At 41.6% G+C, this 21145-nt stretch overlaps 1 protein-coding gene across 1 annotated transcript in view; it reads right to left on the reverse strand.

Annotated features, from left to right (window-relative positions):
* Window positions 1–2126: 2126 nt before the first annotated feature.
* CHST10 (carbohydrate sulfotransferase 10) overlaps window positions 2127–21145 on the reverse strand; it is a 38197-nt gene continuing 19178 nt past the window's right edge. Inside the window, 3 exon segments of the mRNA XM_042783526.1 lie at window positions 2127–2664; window positions 3955–4060; window positions 10465–10699. Coding sequence (XP_042639460.1) covers window positions 2127–2664; window positions 3955–4060; window positions 10465–10699 — 879 coding nt within the window.

Raw genomic sequence — 21145 nt, forward strand, 5'->3', positions numbered from 1 at the left:
CATTTGGAAAAACATAATAGGGAAATGACCCAAATGCCAGATTTTCTTTCATGAAAAAGAAAACCAAACAAAAAAACAACCCCCGTGTTGTCTAGTCAATTCCAACTCATACCGACCCTCTAGGACAGAGCAGAACTGCCTCATAGGGATTCCAAGGCTGTAAAATCTTTATGGAAGCAGATCAGCTCATCTTTCTCCCATGGAGTGGCTGGTGGGTTTGAACTGCTGACTTTTTGGTTAGGAGCCCAATGCTTTAACCACAGTGCCACTAGAGCTCCTTTACAAAAAAGCAGAGAGATGAAAAGAACAAAAAACAGGTGGTCACACGTCTGTTTTTGAGAGGAAATGCTGTTTTTTTTTTTTTTTTTTCTTTTTTAATTAGGACTAACATTAAGGCCTTAAATTCACATACATTATCCACACTGTTACATTTCAAATAGGAAAGAGGTAATCAATCATCTCATTAGGTCTGAAATGATTTAACAAGACTTTGCTAAACTTTATATAAAAATAACTCATTTTACATCCTCTAGGTGTCAGTTGAGGCCTAAGGGCTGTGACACTAACTGCTGCTTGATGGATGCTGTCACCTGGGGCCTCGCCTCGTTTCTGCTGCCTTGCCACCAGCAGTCCTCCCGTGCAGGTCACTGTCTCGAGGCTTTGGGGTCCTGTGCAGCTATAAGCACCTTCCTCTGGAGTTGCAGCACATTAGGTTTGGCACATATTTTTAATTTTGTTTTACTTTCACATTTACAAATTCTGGAAGCTTTCTTTCCACTGCCACTTGGAGAAAAAGGCTGAGGCTGCCTGGAAGGGCAGCTCAGCTCACTCTCCCCAGCCCTGGATCAGCTGCACCATTTAAGGTTAAGAACATGGGGCTCTTCACAAAGAAACTGGCCCCTACCTCAAGGGCCCTCACTGTGAAACTGCTGCTGAAATGGTACCAGTAGCTTACTCCTCACTGGGGCCTAGCTCAGTGTCTGGAAGTTACTGGAGGCTGTGTCAGCCCAGGATTTTATTGCTGGTGAACTCAATTGCCCAACTTTTAGCAATTTAGTCCAGGATGGTGGCATTGTAAGAAATGGATCCAGTGGTGTATATTTGGCTGAGATGAAGGAAACTGAAATGTGTAAACTATACTGAATACTGTAATGCCGGCATGCTATTCACGCTTGCCTCTGGCCCCAGAGGAGTTCCTGAGAGTGGAGAGAACTCCTTTGTTGCCCCATCCAGACTGGGGCAGGCTAAGATAAGAAGCTGCATAACAATCAGGACAGATGTGCCCAAATCCACGGCAGGTCTCAGCTTCCACAACCAACCAGGCCTTTGTGCCGTCATGCCACATTCCCTTTCAGGCCCTCAAAGATGTTCCTTTTCTCAGGTGGAAATACAACACCCTCACTTTGCAAAACTGTATCTCTTGGGCTGAACGAGATAACTGCTTGGCAGGCAGAGTTTCAGAAATATATAAACAAGCATTATACAGATCTGTATTCTGAAAAGATGTACTGCCTGAAACTGCCCTTTGGTCATTACTGAAATTCAGAAGAAAAAATAATCACATGGAAAATTCAGTTTCCCTTTGTGATTATAATAGCAGCGCCAAAATGAAAGCCAGAGGTATAATTTTATTATTAAAATCTGATCCTGTGTTAGTCCAGCAATTTCTGTACTCCATTAACTTCTCCATTCCTCCTGGAAGTGCCGAGTGCCATGGCTGCAATCTACCTGTGACAGACAAGGCCACCTCCTGACCACTATGGATCACTCTAGGGTGAGCCCACCTCTCTAACAAGTGGGTGAAATGACTTCTAACACTGTAATTTTTACTCCCAGTTCATTAGACGGCATACTTTTAGTCTTTTTTCTTTCTTTGAGGAGAGCAAAGGTAATGGCATCCTACTGACATCAGTAGGGGTGGGGTGGGGGCCCTTCAGTGCCTTATGCCCAACCTTGGTGGTAACAGTCAGAGTCCCACTTCATAAGCCAAGGTGCTAACAAGTACATGGGAAACTGTGGGAGTCTTAAGAAGGAGTGTCATTGAGAAAGTGTCATTTCTGTGTTCAGATCTCCACCTGGTTAGCCTCTGGTCTAACAAAGATACTTGAATTCACAGGTCCTAGGCATTAGTTTAGCAAAAAATCTGGTTTCTGATACCCAAAGAGCTTAAAGTCCCCTTCAAAACGTGCATACAGGCGCCGGATATCTCGTTTGCTTATACCCAGAAAGTAGTGCTCCACCTTGGTTTTATTATACACAGTAATGCCTGGAGGAATGGTTGGGTAGGACACAAGATGGTCTATCCCAGCTTCTTTTAAGATATATGGCGCATCGTCCTCCAGGGTCTCATGGTGTCCAATCACACTGTACTTTATCTCGCAGGGTGCGCAGAGTTCTACATATGTCACCCAGTGAATGATGTGGTCTCCAAACTGAAGATCTAACCATCTATGGTTTGGATCACCCAGGTAACGTACAAAATCTTCAAACTGGATCCCCCGGGTCTCCGTTCGATTCCTCCTGTATTTCCTGATGATGCCAGGGGCAATCTCATGCCTGTACCAAGGTTCAAACCGAGGATTGTGAACAAACTTATCCTTAAACGCAGAAATAAGTCTTTCAAAGGGATCTCTTACAATAAAAAACTTGAAGTACGTTTTCAATCTAAGGAAAAATAAAAAACAAATACATAGTTAACTAGCTGCCCTGGTGGTAACTGTTATAAGGGTGAAAACAGTGAAGAACTGTGACAGCTGGCATTTCTTGCACCCTCACTCATGCCAATCACTGCCCTAAGTGCTTTTCACATACTTTTCTTATTTAATCAACTCAACCACCTTAGGAAGCAAGTCCTGTTTTAACCCATTTAACAGGTGAGGAAATAGAGGCTCAGAAATCTGAACTTGTCCAAGGCCACAGTATCCATCCTAGGGGGCAGCCACTGCGAAGAACTCTACTTAACCTGTTTTTTATTTAATTGAATATTTTTAAATGCCACGAATGTTTAAAGGTTTTGCTCCTGGGAAGAAAACTGTAAGAGAAGGTACTCTGAGTTAGGAACAGCCGAGGCCAGAAAAAGTTACTTTAAAGGTGTATCTTTAAAAATTCAGTTCAAAATTGCCGGAGGAAGAGGGAGTCAGGGTAAGAGAAAATGAAGAGAGAGGCTTCACACTGCAGCCGCCAGGAAAAGATGGTCCTAGTGGGTTGCCAGTAGTGGTAGTGGTGTGAACAGCTTATAGTGATAAGACAATAGCAAGAACATCATCATCACTGTATTTACAGGATGCTCATTGCATTCTAGAAACAGCTTTCCATGCTTTGCCTGTCTTAATTTAACCTCACAAAAACTCCATGAGATCAGTGCTTAGGGGTTCACAGAGCAGAATCTCTGACCTGATATGTAACATCTGCATTTGCAGGGTTTTGTAAAAGTTGGAAAGACTGAATTCACTGAATTTTGTTGTCAGAAGCAACAAAAAGCCAGTGGATGAAAAGCAAGGGAGCTCAAAGCTCAGTAGGTGACATGGTATTTATTAGCTGCTTGTACAGTCTTCATTTTAAATTTGCTCTACTGGGCCATTTCACAGCTAAGGAGGAGAACTTTTCAATTCACAAATCATTTTTAAAACAAAACTTAACAAAAACAAAGCAGAGTAAAAGTAACCACTTACAAGTACATACTTAATTGATGTAATTTTCATTTTAATGGGCTGCGTGGGTAAAGATAGGTCTGAAGGAGGAGTTCTGAAGTTCTCACAAGGACTTGAGAATTTCAGTGTACTGTCTGTCATTGGGTATACTTTCAGCTGCCTCTCACCAGCACAGACCTACAGCCCCAGGAATCCTAGGAGTAATATGGGCCACATGGCAAGTCCGGAGCTTAGCCCTGGGCTTTACCAAAATATCTTCTCTGGTTTTAAAGTTCCCCCGCGGCTTTGTGAAACCTGCTTTTACCGTTTCTGAATCTCTGCATCGTTGAAGGAAGACAGGCGGGGGAGGCCATTCTTTTCATGATCATGGACCACATTTTCAGGGATCTCATCAATAGAAGGAAATGCTCCTGGAAAGTTAAAAAGAGACGGTTGACAACTTCAGTACTACCCTTAAAGAAAGACATCCCATCTCTTTTTAACTTAGACCTCATGTTCCCCACAGGCATGGGAGGCAAATCCATCTTCAACATTCACCTTTAGGTGTTTGAAGTCCATCTCCTTCTTCCTGGCAGGGTAAGATGAAGAAGAAAAGCTTTTGGTACTCCATAAGCCAATTTGAGGAGATAGGTAAGTTAGGGGGAGCAATATGGGTGAGGGAACAAAAGGCAGAAATATTGGCAAAGTCTGCCTCTGGCAATGCACCTTAACTGGGTTAAATCTGCCACTAAAGAAAGATGACTACATGCAAGCCAAATTTCTACAATCACCGTCTTTACCCTACTCCGAAACTGGGAGGAAATGCCAGAGGAACAAGACTGCTAACCATACTACTTAATGCCCGGCACCATCATGGTCACCACTGCTACTGACAGGCTGAGCTCCCCCAGCAGAGCTCCCTAAAACTAGGGTGGTTCGGAGACCGCCTCACAGCATCCCACATTGACTAGCAGGCAGTAAGGGCTTTTGATGCTGGAAAAACCTGGCTAATGTTCTGGGAGCTCTGTGATATATTTGAAACAGGATTTAACAGAGGACAAGGAGTCTCTAAAGAGAAGGCAGGCCAGTATACAAATCCACCATTTATCCATCGAAGCCAAAGCACCAGGGTCCAGGCTAATGACTGGAATGTGGGTGGGATCTACCCTATGGTTGCCAGGTTAGGCAGGTTTTCCACTCTTTTTTAAACTTACACAAATGGAAATAAATTGTCATTATGTGGAGGCAGCTTTAGCCAAGCCTCTGCAAACCCTACCATCCATCTTTGTGTTGATCCTGTCAACAAACTTGTAGTTCTGGCAGGGCAAAATCTCTGCTCGGCTATTTAAGCAGTGCTCACAGCTCTCTCTGCTTTATTCATTCCTTCTAAAAAGATTTCCTAAGTACCAGTACACTACCTACTTCTCACTTATTGACTACCTAATTATCTGACATTTTGCATTTATGACAATAGTAAAAAAAAAAAAAAAATCTACCATCTGACTATTTTGTGCATTAGTAATAGAAGTCTGGCAGTAACAAACACTGAGACGTGAGCTGAGAGTAATGCTGGCTGTGATAATTCAGACTGTGTGTCAACTTGGCTGGGCCACAATCCTCAGCAGTTTGGCAGTTATATAGTGATATAATCTGGCAGTTATGTAATGATGTAGCCATCTTCCACTTTCATGTAAAGCTGATTTTAATGTGACACCCCAGTCTTTGGAACCTAACCACATTGATTAAGTGAGCAGTAGAAATACAGGAACTCTTTGCTAAACTCTGTAGGGGTGGCTGTAAAAACAAGTGAGATGAAACCTTACTCTCAAGGGGATTCTAGAAGAACAAGTTCTGAAGATTTGCATCTGAACTGCCCGGGTGCATCTAGGGACAATTGAAGATAGCGACCAGAACCAGTCCTTCTATTGTATGACTTGACATAAGTAAGTGTTCACTTCTTCCTTAAAGTATGATGTTTCATACTGTGGTGCAGACTTGTGAGACATTTTTATATATTCCATATCTTAAACTTGATTTGTAACCTCATTCTCCATTTTTTAAAAAAACTAACATACTGCCAAATTACTCAAGAAGGCACCAATGTAATATGCTTTGCACATTAATTATAAACCTGAAGATGAGTTATTTCTCTTTTCTTCTCCGACCAACCTGTAAAAAGGCCAAATGTCCACCAACTCTGAAAACCTCAGTAATGGTGCCTGGAGGCAGAAAACCAAAGGGCCTCCTGGTCCACTGTTGTCAATTTGAACCATGTTCCTCTTGAAGCTGAATTTAACAGACAGAGGCCATAATGATCTTGTATTTGTTCAAAGTAACTGAAATTTAAACAAACATGGTGTCTGAAAAAAGCAGTGAGTAATGGAAAAATAGTGCATGTAGTCATTTTTCAGGGTCTGGGGTTTGGAGGCTGCTTTTCACTTGGGGGTAGCTCTTTATTAAGGCTGGGGCCTGAGGTAGGTGGGCCCACGGACTGGAGGGTGCTTTTCATTTTGGGGTGGCTCTATATTAAGGCCAGGGCCTGAGGCAGGTGGGCCTGGGGGTGGGGGCTGCTCTTTATTAAGGTTGGGGCCTGAGGTAGGCAGGTCCGGGGCTTGGAGGCTGCTTTTCACTTGGGTGTGGCTCTATATTAAGGCTGGGAGCTGAGGTAGGCGGCGCCAAGGCTTGGAGGCTGCTTTTCATGTGGGTTTGGCTCTATATATTAAGGCAGGGGCCTAAGGTAGGTGGGCTGAGGCTCAAGGACTGCGGAATAACTAAGGGAGATGAACTTGTGTGTCAGTTTGTCATTCTGTGGTGGCTTGCGTGTTGCTATGAGGCTGGAGGCATGTCACTGTGTTACAAGATGCCAGCAGGGTTACCCATGGTGGGCAGGTTTCAGCAGAGCTTCCCAACTAAGACAGACTCGGAAGAAGGAAAAGGCTATCCACTTCTCAAACAACTGGACAGTGAAAATCTTATGAACAGCAGTGAAACACTGTCTGATGTATTACTGGAAAACTTTAAGAATAGTCCTGAAACACTGTCCAATATAGTGCCAGAAGATGAGCCCATCAGGTCAGAAGGTACTCAAAACAGGACTGGGGAGAGCTGACTCCTCAGAGTAACGATGACCTTAACGATACGGATAGAGTAAAGCTTTCGGGACCTCCACTGGCTGATATGGCAAGACTAAAAATGAGTAGAAACAGATGCAAACATCCATTGATAACTGGAACATGGAATGTACAAAGTATGAATCTAGGAAAATTGGAAGTTGTCAAAAATGAAATGGAACGCATAAAGATTGATATCCTAGGCATTACCAAGCTGAAATGGACCAGTTTTGGCCATTTTGAATCAGAAAGCCATATGGTCTACTATGCCAGGAATGACAAGAGGAATGGTGTGGCATTCATCATTACAAAGACTGTTTTAAGATCTGTCCTGAAGTACAACACTGTCAGTGATAGGATAACATCCATACGCCTACAAGGAAGACCAGTTAATACTACTATTATTCAAATTCACGCACCAACCACAAAAGCCAAAGATGAGGAAATTGAAGATTTTTATCAACTTCTCCAGTCTGAAATTGACCAAACATTCAATCAAGACATGTTGATTATCACTGGTGACTAGAATGCAAAAGTTGGAAACAAAGAAGAGTTACCAGTAGTTGGAAAATATGACCTTGGAGATAGAAATTATACTGGAGATCACATGATAGAATTTTGCAAGACCAATGACTTATTCATTGCAAATACCTTTTCAACAACATAAGCAATGACTATACACATGGACTTCACCAGACGGAATACACAGGAATCTGACTGACTATATCTGTGGCAAGAGGCGTTGGAAAAGTTCAGTATCTTCGGCCAAAACGAGGCCAGGAGATGACTGTGGAAAAGACCATCAACTGGTCACATGCATGTTCAAGTTGAAGTGGAAGACGATTAAAACAACTCCTCAAGAGCCAAAATATGACCTTGATAATATCCCTCCTGAATTTAGAGACCATTAGATTTGATGCACTGAACACCAGTCACCAAAAACCAGAGGAATTGTGGGATGATATCAAGAACATCATCCATGAAGAGAGCAAGAGGTCATTAAAAAGACAAGAAAGGAAGAAAAGACCAAAATGGATGTCAGAAGAGACTCTGAAACTTTCCCTTCAGCAGAGAGTAGCTAAAGCAAATGGAAAAAATAACAAGATAAAAGAGCTAAACAGAAGATTTCAAAGAGTAGCTCTAGAAGACAAAGCCAATTACTATAATGAAATGTGCAAAGACCTGGAGTTAGAAAACCAAAAGGGAAGAACATGTTTGGCATTTCTCAAGCTGAAAGAACTGAGGAAAATATTTAAGCCTCAAGTTGTAATACTGAAAGATTCTATGCACAAAATACTGAATGATGCAGGAAGCATCAAAAGACGATGGAAGGAATACACGGAGTCACTGTACAAAAAAGAATTGGTCGATGTTCATCCATTTCAGGAGGTGGCATATGATCAAGAACCAATGGTATTGAAGGAAGAAGTCAAAGCTGTACTGAAGGAATTGGTGAAGAACAAGAATCCAGGATTTGACAGAATACCCACTGAGATGTTTCAACAAACAGATGCCCCACTGAAGGCACTCACTTGGTTGTGCCAAAAGATTTGGAAGACCGCTATCTAGCCAACTAACTGGAAGAGATCCATATTTGTACCCATTCCAAAGAAAGGTGATCCCACAGAATGTGGAAATTATCAAACAATATCATTAATATCACACACAAATAAAATCTCACTGAAGATAATTCAAAAATGGTTGCATATTGACAGAGAGCTTCCAGAAATGCAAGCTGGATTCAGAAGAGGATGTGAAACAAGGGATATCATTGCTGATGTCAGATGGGTCTTAGCTGAAAGCAAAGTATACCAGAAAGATGTTTACTTATGTTTTATGAACTATGCAAAAGCATTCAATTGTGTGGATCATAACAAATTATGGATAACATTGAGAAGAATAGGAAATCCAGAACACTTGATTGTACTCATGAGGAACCTGTACATAGATCAGGAGGCTGTTGTTTGAACAGAACAAGGGGATATTGCATGGTTCAAAATCACAAAGAGACTGCCTCAGGGTTGTATCCTTTCACCATTCTTATTCAACTTGTATGCTGAGCAAAGAATCCAAGAAGCTGGATTATATGAAGAACAACATGACATCAGGATCGGAGGAAGACTCATTAACAACCAGTGATACGCAGTTGACACAACTTGCTTGCTAAAAGTGAGGATGACTTGAAGCACTTACTGATGTAGATTTAAGACTACAGTCTGCAGTATGGATTACAACTCAATATAAAGAAAACAAAAATCCTCACAACTGGTCCAATAAACAGCTTCATGGTGGATGGAGAAAAGATTGAAGTTGTCAAGGATTTCGTATTACTTGCTTCTGCAATCAACACCAATGGAAGCAGCAGCAAGACATCAGACAATGTATTGCATTGGGCAAATCTGCTGCAAAAGACCTCTTTCAAGTGATGAAGACCAAAGATGTCTCCTTGAAGATAAAGGTGCACCTAACCCAAGCCATGGTATTTTCAATTGCCTCTTATGCATGTAAGAACTGGACAATGAATAAGAAAGACCGAAGAAGAGTTGATGCTTTTGAGTTGTGGTGTTGAAGAATGTTAAGAGTACCATGGTCTGCTAAAAGGACTCAACAAATCTGTTCTCGAAGAAGTGCAGCCGGAATGCTCCTTGGAAGCGAGAATGGCCAAACTTCAACTCATGGACTTTGATCATAGGAGCTCTGGTAGCATAGTGCCTAAGGCACTTGACTGCTAACCAGAGGCTGGCGGTTCAAACCCACCAGCCACTCCTCAGAAGGAAGGTTGGGCAATCTACTTCCATAGTGATACTGCCTCGGAAATCCAAGGAGAGGTCGCTATGAGTCGGTTCCAACTCAACAGCACATAACACCACCACCACCACTTTGGTCATGTTGTCAGAAAAAACCATTTCCTGGAGAAAGATATCATGCTTGGTAAAGTGGAGGGTCAACGAAGAAGGGGAAGGCCCTCAACAAGATGGACAGACACAGTGGCTGCAACAATGTGCTCAGGTATAGTAAGGATTGTGAGGCTGGCACAGGACCAGGCAGTGTTTTGTTCTGTTGTGCACAGGTTCACTATGAGTTGGAGACAACTTGATGGCACCTAACAACAAGTTACTTTTCAATGATCTCATTTGCTTTTAAGTAAGTAACAGATCTCCTGAAGGAAGCAAATAAAATCTCTGAGTACAGATGCTTAGTGTAAAATGGAGACAATTCATTTCCAACTGGGTAAGAAAACTTAGTGTGAAAATGAAGAACTGTGATGGCTATAGCTTGATACCCGAGGCCCAGATGGCAGGGTTCCCCTCCCAGGCACTGGAGAGAATGGGCAACTGTGAGTGGCAAGTTCCTTGTGGCTAAGTAAGTCTGGCCTTGGCTAATAGAGGACAGATCTAGTGACTAATAAGAATCAGTGTAATAAATCTGATGGGAAAGAGAAGGATGAGTGGGGGTGGGGCAAACTGCCTGAGATGAGGATCCTAATGTGGAAATGAAATAGATCCTGCAGTTGACTGTGTTGCCCTTTCAAAAACAATCAGCATCTAAATTAATGTCATCAACTTTTAAAGTAAAGGACTGATATGAGGAAAAAAAAAAAAAAAAAGAATGTCTTTAAGGCTACCAATCCTTTCAAAGAAACTATTCCCTCCTCAAGTTTCTCTGCCATCTTCCTTCACCCACCCCACCAAGTTCCACACAGACATTCACAGGACTGCACGCACCATTTAAAACAATCAGCACTTTCTTCCACTGAGTGTTGCCCACTTTGGGAGTCTGGCAGAAAAGGATCTTGTGCTTGTCACAGACAAATATTCGGTCCAGAACAAACTTGGAAACAGGTGTGTGTGAGAGATTCTTCAGAGCTTCATCTCTGCAGCCATTCCGGATGAGTTCCAGGCGCTCCATGTAGACCAGGGGCTCAACAAGCCGGCTGTCTGCAAGCATTTTTCCAGTTGGCTGGAAGCAAACATGCACAAGGGTTTTGTTAGCAGAAAATGGCACAGAGCTCCAGCAGGAGCTGCTCAGTGATGGCCTGCTCCCTAACCTCTTCCTGGCCATTAGTATGCAGTGGCAGGAATCACTGACCTGCCCTCATAACAAACACCAGGACTCCATGCGTGTGATTCACCTCTGGGGACTTGGGACACAGGTTTAAGTGGATATGTTGGACCACAACTTAATCAGAGAGACAGCTAATCCTATGTTTCTTCATTCTGGCTTGGACAAATGTGTAAAGCAGGCATGCCATTGGCCCACTACTCTGCTGATGACATTACGGCTCATAATTTTGTGGAAACAGCAAGAAACTTCATTCAGGAATTTTAATGAAAGTGAGTTTTTCCTTACTTATTCTCCTCAACATTTCTTTTCATGTAATTCTGAGTTTACATATGTAGAACATGCCTAAAGACCAGTTGGTCTGAATACATGGGGGATATTTTGGAGATAACTCTGGTATACAGGGAAATTCCCATTACAACACATATATCACTAACAAAATGATTTCTCAATTCAAGCTGCTGGCCTACAGGTTAAGTTACAGTTGATATGATAAAACACCAGCTAAACAAGCAAAAAAATGGACTTTGACTTATATTCAAATGCCCACCTTCAGCAAAGTGTATACACTGTAATGCCATAGGTGAAAGGTGTTTCCCCCCCCCAAATACATATGTTCTTGGTATCTCTGCAGTTGGCATGAATAGAATGAGGTGGCCCCAATTTCTCCCTATTCATCTCCACTGTAGTCTTGATGACTGCAGACCTCTGATCGACTTATCATTATCAGCAACAACCTGCATTTGTGGAAGGGTATGTAGTACTCAGCGAACCTGACAGGCTGCCCTCAACCACAGCAGTTCTGTGTAGTCAACACAGTCTATTTCTGTGCTGAGTGCTTGGCATGTGTATGTGTCTTGTAGACAGTAGGTTTCAATAAAAATCTGATTGTTACATGATGATGATGAGAAAAAAAAAATTCTTTCTCATATGTCTACTACTATCTTTAAATGTTTGAATTATTTTACTATAATTTTTATTATTAAACTCATAGAGAAAAAAGAGAATAGTACAGAAAGGTAAAAGACTCACATTCCCAGAGGTGATGATCATTTAAAAAAAAAAAAAATCACTGCTGGGGACTTGGTCCCGACTCACAGCAACCCCTCCTTGGGTTTCCAAGGCAGTATCTCTAGAGAAGTAGATTGCCCAACCTTCCTTCCGAGGAGTGGATGATGGGTTTGAACTGTCAGCCTTCTGGTTAGCAGTCAAATGCCTTAGGCACAACACCACCATTTAGAGTTTATTATTTATTGTCTATACATCTGTGTTTAGGTGCTTTTATATCATAGAACTTCGGTTCTAAAAGATCACTCTTGGGGGGAGGTAGAAATGGGAGAGAAGGTGCTAACCCATGGTGATTAAGTCTATGTGTCAACTGGACAGCTGGATGTAGTTATTCCCCATGGTGAGATTGGTAATTAACTCCATGGTGGAATCTACTGGAGCAGCTGAGTAGCTGCTTTGGGTATGTGGGCTGCTTCCCGTAATAAGCAGCAGCTTTGGGTATGGTCTCCAGCCTATGGCACGCTTAGACCCTGCCATGTAGCCGTGTCATTGTTCAGCAGCCTGCCATGCTCTGCAGATCCTGGGACTTAGAATGGACTTGAATTAATGGCCTGCTGTGTAGTTTGGTAACATCCGGACTGTGTCAGTTTATTTGTCGACCCTGGGCTTGTTAGCCTCAGCAGCCAGTAGGTGCCTGAGTGAAGAAAGCCTCCAGCTTCAGTGGGCTGGGAGCAAGAGGCAGAGCTGAAGCCCAAGGTCGAGGGGCTTTCACCCAGCCCCTAGAGCCGGGCACTTTGAACTCAGACTTCTAGCCTTCAGAACTGTAAGAGAATAAACTCCTGTTTGTTAAGGCCATCTCATTTGTGGTATATTCCTGTCAGAGTGGCACTAGTTAACCAGAACATAACCTTGCTAAGTCATTACAAAGAACTTGCGACAGGAGTCTGCCCAGAGCAGTACTCTGGAAGAATCCCAGGGAAGTCTAAAGGACAGGGGTGGGACTCATGTAAGACAGAAGGGGCATGTCATTTTAAGTCAGGAGGTTCGGGTGTGCTTATTTCATTTGATATATATTTATATTATAATATTTATAATATTATCCAATAATAAAATGAGAGCAAGCCAAGAGCAGAGGAAGGCAGACATGCTGTTAGGCTGGCTCTAGCCATCTGGCATTCACTCACAGGTAACAATAATCAAGAATCCCAAGTCTCCAAACAGCTAGAACAAGACAAGGACGGCCAAACTGGCAGGGAGGAGTGACTTCCAGAGTCTAGGAGCAAATGACTCCCAAGAAGAATGAAGAAACCTGAAGGTGGGGCCTAGTTTTCCTTCTCATCTGGGGAAACCCCAAGGGGCACCTAAAATGAGTGACCTCTGAAAGGAATGAAACATTGACTTGAAGGCTCAGAGGAAGAACCTTGAAAATTATCTGCTTTAGAATACATTTTGGAAAACCATTAAAATGTAAGACACAGTCTCTATGGAATAGAAACAAAACTCATACAGAGAGAAGAGATTAATATGAAAGGAAAATTCAAGGAAATAAAAACGCATTAGTAGAATCTTTATCTTCACTGAGAGCAGTAAATATTGGAGTTGAAACTGTGAACAACAAAAACGTGAGTCCCTTTCTCAGAAAGCAAAGAAGGGCCAAGAGTTGAAATGAGGGAGGGGATTTTGGATATAAAAACCAAACCCAAAGCCATCGAGTCAATTCCAATTCATAGCAACCCTATACGACAGAGTAGAACTGCCCCACAGGATTTCTAAGGAGTGCTGGTGGCATAGTGCCTAAGCCATTTGAGTGTTAACCAGAAGGCTGGAGGTTCAAACCCACCAGCCACACTGCGGAAGGAAGACTGGGCAATCTACTTCCGTAGTGATACCACCTCAGAAACCCAAGAAGGGGTCGCTATGAGTCGGATCTGACTTGATGGCAGTGTGTTTTTTGTAATAAGCAGACTGTCTTATCTTCCTCCTGCAGAGCGACTGGAGAGTTCCAACCACCAACATTTTATGGTTAGCAGCCAAATACCTTAACCACTGCAGATTGGTATGGAGAAGATCTTATCTCAGAGAGCAAGGTATTTCTGACATAGAAACAAGTACAACTGAAACAATGGTAAAGGAAAAGAAAATTTTCTTGGGCTGAGAATGTAGGCTGAAGGGGCTCACTGCATTACAGGGAAATCAGTGAAGAGACCCACACAGGCTCATCCTGGCAAGATTTTTTGATGCACAATAATAATAATAAGTCTTACAAGCACCCATACATTAAAAATGGATTACCTACAAAGGAGTAAGAATCAGGGGCCTCAGACTTCTGTATAATATTAAGTATTAGAGTACAACTAAACCGCAGCTTAAGATCTAGTAGGGAGAGTTGTGACTCACATATTCTCACTCAGCCAGGTTGTATCTGATATGCGAAGACAACACAGGAAGTTTCTAGCTTCATATAAGCTTGAAATTATAGGTCCTATATGCTATTTTTGCAGGCAAAAAAAAAAAAAAAACAAACTTAAAGATCTACTCCAGATAAATCAGAGATGATCAAAACAAACAACTGAAAAATAGAGAAGTCACGGAATAAAAGGACCAGTAGTTTTTCCTTGTGCAGTTTGGACCTCAAACTCAGAAAGCCAGTTAGTTTGTATTCCTAGCTCAATTCCATGACTAGGGGTTGATGTGGACAGTCCAGCACTTCCAACCTTGCTTGATTCTAAGCCCATTTCCTGGTACACAAGGGTTTCTGACATCACAACCTTTACTCCAGAATTTAGAAGAATTTTCTCACCTTGGTTGATGACTCCTTAAAGCAAAAATGAGTGTGTTTTGTTCCAGCATTTGCTTACAGTGCTAAACTTTTGATGGTAACTGATTTAACTACCAAACAAAACTCTTTTCCTCTCCTTAAACTGTGCCACATAAAGAAACAGAAACATGTGCTTATTACTAAGGAAGTGGACTGATCATGTCCTGCATTTTAAAAAGACCTAAGGTATCTACTATTTTTAATTAATAAACACCCTGTGTACTGGATGTCCCCAAGCTCCTCTTAACATCATCTTCCAATTAGGCTCTCTGATTATTGTGTGTTAACTATGCTTAAAAACTGGCACACGCAATACAACAAGTATGTAAAAATGCAGAGAAAGAAATAAGTATAAAAGAATATATCAAAATGTTAGCAGCATATCTGTAGGGGATTTTTATTTTCCCTATACTTTTATTTTTAAAAAATGTTACAATAAGTATATTATTACTATATAATTAAAAGATTTTAAAAACTTATATATAGCTAACCTAAAAATATGTGTATAGTGAACAGGTTAAAAGAATATATATGCACTTTTTAATTCTTCACTGAGCATTAATGGTTTTTGTGTGTGTATATGTCTGTGTGTGTTTATCTCCTCAATGAATGTCTTTTTAAAAGGAAATATACTGTGGGTAATATATTATGACAAATTTTTTCCTTTCAGTTTTGCTATTTCTTTAAAATGACAATAAGCATATTTGAATATATTACTTAATAAAAAATTTGATTTAAAAATAATGGCTGGGGGTCGGGGGCTAGGAAATCTGGGAAGATCTAGAAAACTCTTACAAATTCTCTGTGGATTATTTAGCCCACTTGAGTACTTTTTGTATCCAGATGGGACTCTGTAAAGACAATACATCTTTTTCCTTTCTCCCTTCATCATAATTTTCCATTAAGTAAAAGCTGCCTTCTTCTCCGAGAACCCTCTCTAAATTCCTTTTCAGGGCTGGCCTTTCCCTTTCTGACCATCACTGGCCCTTTCTCTTCTTTCATTCCTCTCTTTTTCTACTATAATAACCACCTTTTCTGGCAGTTTCCTGAAGCCCTTTCTCAAGGCCTTTCTGCTGCCCAGATAAATTAAGGTGATGAATCAGTAGGTTTGGCAAGGAAAACAGATGTAAATTTTCATTTATTACCTTGAGAGAAGGTTGACCAAAAATGTGAAAAAGTGTATGTTCAAAATTATGGCATATACGCTTTGAGGCTATTTTAGAGTATCTATAACCCAAGAGGCTTTTTTGTTAACACTCAATTTATAATACTAGTGCTTTCTTGGGTTGCATTCATTCCTTTGACAAACATATGTGCTTGGAGTTCAGTCGCAGTGTTCTGTAAAAACCAGGGAGAAAGCCTCAGTGAGGGAGCACATGAGTGGCACAGTGTGTGTGCATGTGTGTGTTTTAAGGGGAAGGAAGTAATGGGGATGGAGGGAGGCAGAAAGAGACTCTCCAGCACACCCTCAAGTTGTTCAGTGACTCACTGTCCTCAGTGACTTACTGTCTCCTCGTTCTCTAAGAGGTGTCCTGTAAGGCAACTCTGAATAAGGGGCTCTTTCCTCTAACGTCAACACTTTGGCCACCATGATTTGTGGCCCTAGTTCTTAACATTTTATAATGCTTTGCAGCTATGAACAGAGCTGTCTATTTATTTCCTTCAAACAGAACCCTTCCCAAGATTTAAAACAGATTGTCCCTCTAAATTAACTTTATTGAATGAACTGAAATGCCTTTGTGGTATCTTTTAAAATGCACTAGACTTGCCAGGCAATCAATATGTGAGGCAGTTGTGACAACCTGTCCTCCCTGAGGACAGAGCCAGTTACTGAATCGGGAGTAGGATGTAAGATTTCTAAAACACACTAAAATGAGTAGTATTACGACAATGGAGATGTCTGCCCCATCACCCCATCCTCTGCTCTTCCTTCATGGATTTATCATAAACAAACTCTTCCAAATGCATAACCTTTTTCCAGGACACTTCTTCCTTCCCCTCTTATGTTTAACTGAAACCTGGCCTCCCCTGGAGGGAAAAATATGGCTTTGGGGTTCCCAAAGGCATACTTCCTGAGGTATAGATTACAATCTTGCAAACATTTTAGAAATGACAGCCATTATATGCAGACTTATCTTACTCTGGTCCTTCAGAGTAATTTCCTTTCCTCCCTACATGGCCATTAGACACATCCTGAACCTCCAGTGCCCCGCGGCACTCCAGGAAACTACACTAGAGGCACTATTTCCTTGCTTTTACTGTTGTTGTTGCCCTCATCAATCCCAACTCCTCCTTACTTATCCTGAGAGAGTCTCTCTTCTCTTTACTCTGTTCCAATTTTTTTTTTAAACCTCAAATCTAACCCTGATTGTAATGATACCTGAGAGCAGTGCATTATGGAATGGCCAACTTTTAACAAATTCTTTTGAGAAACTGCAGAAAAACCTCCCATCTACTTTGTCACTTTAAAATTTTGCTTTTCTTTAAGCTAAGCATTAAATGTAAAGAAAAAATTATTTCTCATTTAATTGTTTTTATTACTTGTATGGCCTAGCACCATTTTCTATTTATTTTCACTTTGCAAATACACAATACCAATGATATAATTACTGTCACATTGTTGTTGTTCTGTGCCATCGAGTCAGACGCAACTCATAGCGACCCCTCCCCTTTGGTTCCCGAGGCAAGTATCACTACGAAGTAGATTGCCCCACCTTCTTTCCGAGGAGTGGCTGGTGGGTTTGAAGTCAAGTGCCTTAGGCATTATGCTACCAGGGCTCCCAAAAAGTGATATAATTTTCTATTAGTTTTCATTCAAACATTCAGCTACCTTCTACCTTACCTTATGTACTAAACTTTTGAAGGTCAACCATGAAACCTGATCACAGTTATAAATAAATCCTTTTGGGAAAACGTATGCTACATTTTAACGTCATCTGATGATCTTAGTCTGCAGATTACTTCTGATACTTGTTCTCCCTCTTCCTTCACCTCACATCTGAGTTTTATGAGAATCAGTAGGATAGGGTAGGAATAGAAGGGAGCCAGAGAACATAGAGTTCAAACTCCAGGTCCACTACTTGCTGTTAATGGCGTACTGGGCCAATGAGCAAAGTTCCTTAACTCTCAAGTCTTCTACCTGCAAAATGTGAATAAAAATACCTACACCACAGAAGACTGCTATGAGGACCAAATGAGATTAAAACCTTGTACAGAGTGTGTTTAGGTGCAGTATTTTCACCCGTAATTACCCTCAGGTAACAAACAGTCTTTACAGAGGGAACATAACTCCACTAAGAGTGGCAAACAGGATGTTTTCTTTTCTGGTTTTAAATGTCCTAATGGTAGGTACTTTTGTCTCAAAACACTTTATTTCTCTTGCAAAAATCTTGCAGGCTTAAGTCCCACCTTTGTGTCATTATTTATTCAAATAAATACATATTTATTTCTTTAACTCTTTCTGTTAAAGTCACCCTCCTAGTTCCTGTAAGTGCTTTGGTTTCTCATCTGTGTAGTCCATTCAAATTCTTCTTGTCCTGGAAAGCCACAACCTAAAAGTAACATTCCAGAGTCATCTCAAACAGTTCCACAGACTTGATCTCTAGTCCATCAATATCCTGCGAAAGGTAAAATTCCAAAAGCACTTTACTCTAACAAGGTACGTACTTTTAGGTTTCATTGGGTTTTAATTTGTTGTTCTCACACTGTGAACCAGGAGGTCTGGTAGCATAGTACCTAAGGCATTTGACTACTAACCAGAAGGCTGGCAGTTCAAACTGCCAGCCACTCCTGAGGAGTTCTGAGGAGTTCACCAGCCACTCCTCAGAAGGAAGACTGGACAATCAACTTCCGTAGGGACACTGTGTTGGAAACCCAAGGAGAGGTTGCTATGAGTCAGAAACAACTCGACGGCAATGAGTTTGTTTTTTTTTTTTTTTTCATACTCTGAACCACAGAGAAGAAATGGGCCCTTCTTTCTGGTTTAATCTTGGGCTGATAAACATCTTTAGAGCTTGTTCTACCCATTTCACTCCTTCAGGCAAATGCAATCTAAACCTTCCAGACCTAGAAGAAGGGTTAGCAGGAGAGAAGGGGTCTTTCAAGAGTGCTTCCCCCATCCTGGGAAAACAAACAAGCAGAAAACCCAGTGCCATCAAGTCAACTCCAACTCATAGTGCCTCATTGGGTTTCTAAGGTGGTAAATCATTACACAAGTAGATTCCCTCATCTTCCTTCCACTGAGTGGAAGGTTTGAACCACCAACCTTCTGGTTGGCAGTCAAATGCCTTTGGCAGTGTGCCACCAGAGCACTTTCCCATCCTGGGTAGAGCATTAGTAAGTATTTAATTGCAAAAGGAACCCCAGGAGAAAGACTTGGAGTCAGGGTGTCAAAGAAGGTGAGTGAGAAAAGTGCTGCGTGGAAGTTGCAGCCTTGTGCTCTGCCAGCAACTCCCACGTGATTTTGGATGATGAACCCTTTTCCTAGACTTGGTTCTCTCATCCATACAATTAGGAGGTTACATTGGCTGCTCTGCTGTCCAAGATACCTTCTGACTCTAAAATTCCATGATTCTGGGTCAAAGATCTTTTCTCACTCTCCTGGTTGGTTGCATCTTGACCCAGTAAATTCCATTCTTAGCAAGGCTGATTATGTTTTGGTTTGGTCAGGAATTAATATAACCAACATTTACAGAGCACCCATGATATACAAAACACTATGAAAGACATACAAATAAATGTGACCTTGTGCTTCCTCTAAACAGAAGCTAAAAAAATGAACAGTCATGCTGAAGTAACAAAAGCAACTACTATGGAGCAGAAAGTGATGTTAAACTGGAAGCAAACTTCAAATGAGAGCACAAAGAAAGGGGAGGCAATTAAACAAAGTACAAGCATGTGAGTTAAACATTTACCTCAAGTAGACACACGCCCTGGAGAGAACAATCATGGGAGAAGGAAGGGCTGCTTATGCACAGGGAGATAGCTCAGGGTGCAGAAGAGTATGAAGGGATGGACACTGGGAGGAGGTAACTATGGGGAGGAAGTGGGAGGGGAGCTGCTGCATTGTAAATTTTGGTCAGTGACATGAGACAAAGTATATGGGAACTGCTGTATGAAAAGTGAATTTACTCTGTAAATCTTCACCCAAATCCTAATAAAAAAAAAAAAAAAAGGGGGAGGCAAGATTCTAGAAGGAGTAGGAGCTATGGAGGGCTCCCTGAGGAAAGCTGCCTCTGCCTGGAGGTTGGAAAAGTGATAAGGCAGATGAGAAGGAGACACTGTGGGTAAGACAGGGAGAAGCAGGGGCAGCTTGACTGCAGAAGGGCAATGGCTGATCCCAACTGGCAACATGTAGGAGTGTTCACATTTTAGAGGGAAGATATTCTGGAGAAAGGGGAAACTTTCTAGTGACTTGTTGGAGAAACAGGGGAAATAACTAACTTGACTTCTATGAGTTTGGAACTTTGTGACATCCCTAAGTTTTCTCCATTACCGTGAAACCCTTGGAACACCACCCTGACCACATCTGTGGCAACCCCTCTTATGCTCCTCACCGACCAGTTCTCTGAATAAGCTCTTAGGAGATATGTCTAAGCTCTCTGGCCACCTTGGCCCCACGCCTGTGTGAGATCTAGTGCTTGCTGGCATCCATCCCCATCTCCAGCCCTTGGCCTGTCTTTATGAAAAAGGCAAGGTGCCACCGAGACTGGTTGGTTCCAACTTTTCTCAGACCACTAATTATTTAATTCATGTTTCTACTTCTGAAGCATGGTTCCCCTCCACAGTTCCCCTTCTCTACTTCACAGCATAGTTCTAAGACTAGTGCAGGGCAGACACACACGAAGAGACAAACGAAATGTCCTCTCTGAATTTAGCACCTACAGCTTCACCACACACATTTTTCCTCATAAGTTCCTGTTGTAGTAACAGTGCAGGCTAGGAGAAGATAAAGATTATATCAAACACCTCTTTTGTATTTCCCAAAGATTTTACCATAGACTGACCAAACAAAACCAAACCCACTGCCATCGAGTCAATTCTGACTCACAGTGACCCCCATTGGGTTTCAAAGGTTATAAATCTTTGTGGAAGCAGATTGCCCCATCTTCCTTCCACAGAGCAGCTGGTAGGCTTGAACCATCAACCTTCTGGTTAATAGTCAAATTCCTTAGGCACTGTACCACCAAAGCTCCTTACCATAGGTTGACAGTACAGCTGAATAAATATATAATGGATTAAATGATGAGTTATTATTTTGTTTTGCTGAGAATTTTTTTCTGTGCAAGGCCTTTTGGTGGACTTTCTATTTTATATCCACATCCCTGTTAATTATGTTCCCTCAAAAAGGTGCCCATAAATTATAACAACAAATATTTAAAATTTCTAAAGAGAAAAAAAAATTTTTGAAAGTATGTTTGTTTATAGAAGAAATCTGCTCAAACCCACCAAGAAAGCACAGTATTTTTATAAATAAAGGCCAGGCACATGCATATGCTAGAGGCCTGACAGCCCCTTCC

Source organism: Orycteropus afer, unplaced genomic scaffold (assembly GCF_000298275.1).
Source record: "Orycteropus afer afer isolate SDZICR_OR568_19922 unplaced genomic scaffold, OryAfe1.0 scaffold00017, whole genome shotgun sequence".
Lineage (NCBI taxonomy): Eukaryota > Metazoa > Chordata > Mammalia > Tubulidentata > Orycteropodidae > Orycteropus > Orycteropus afer.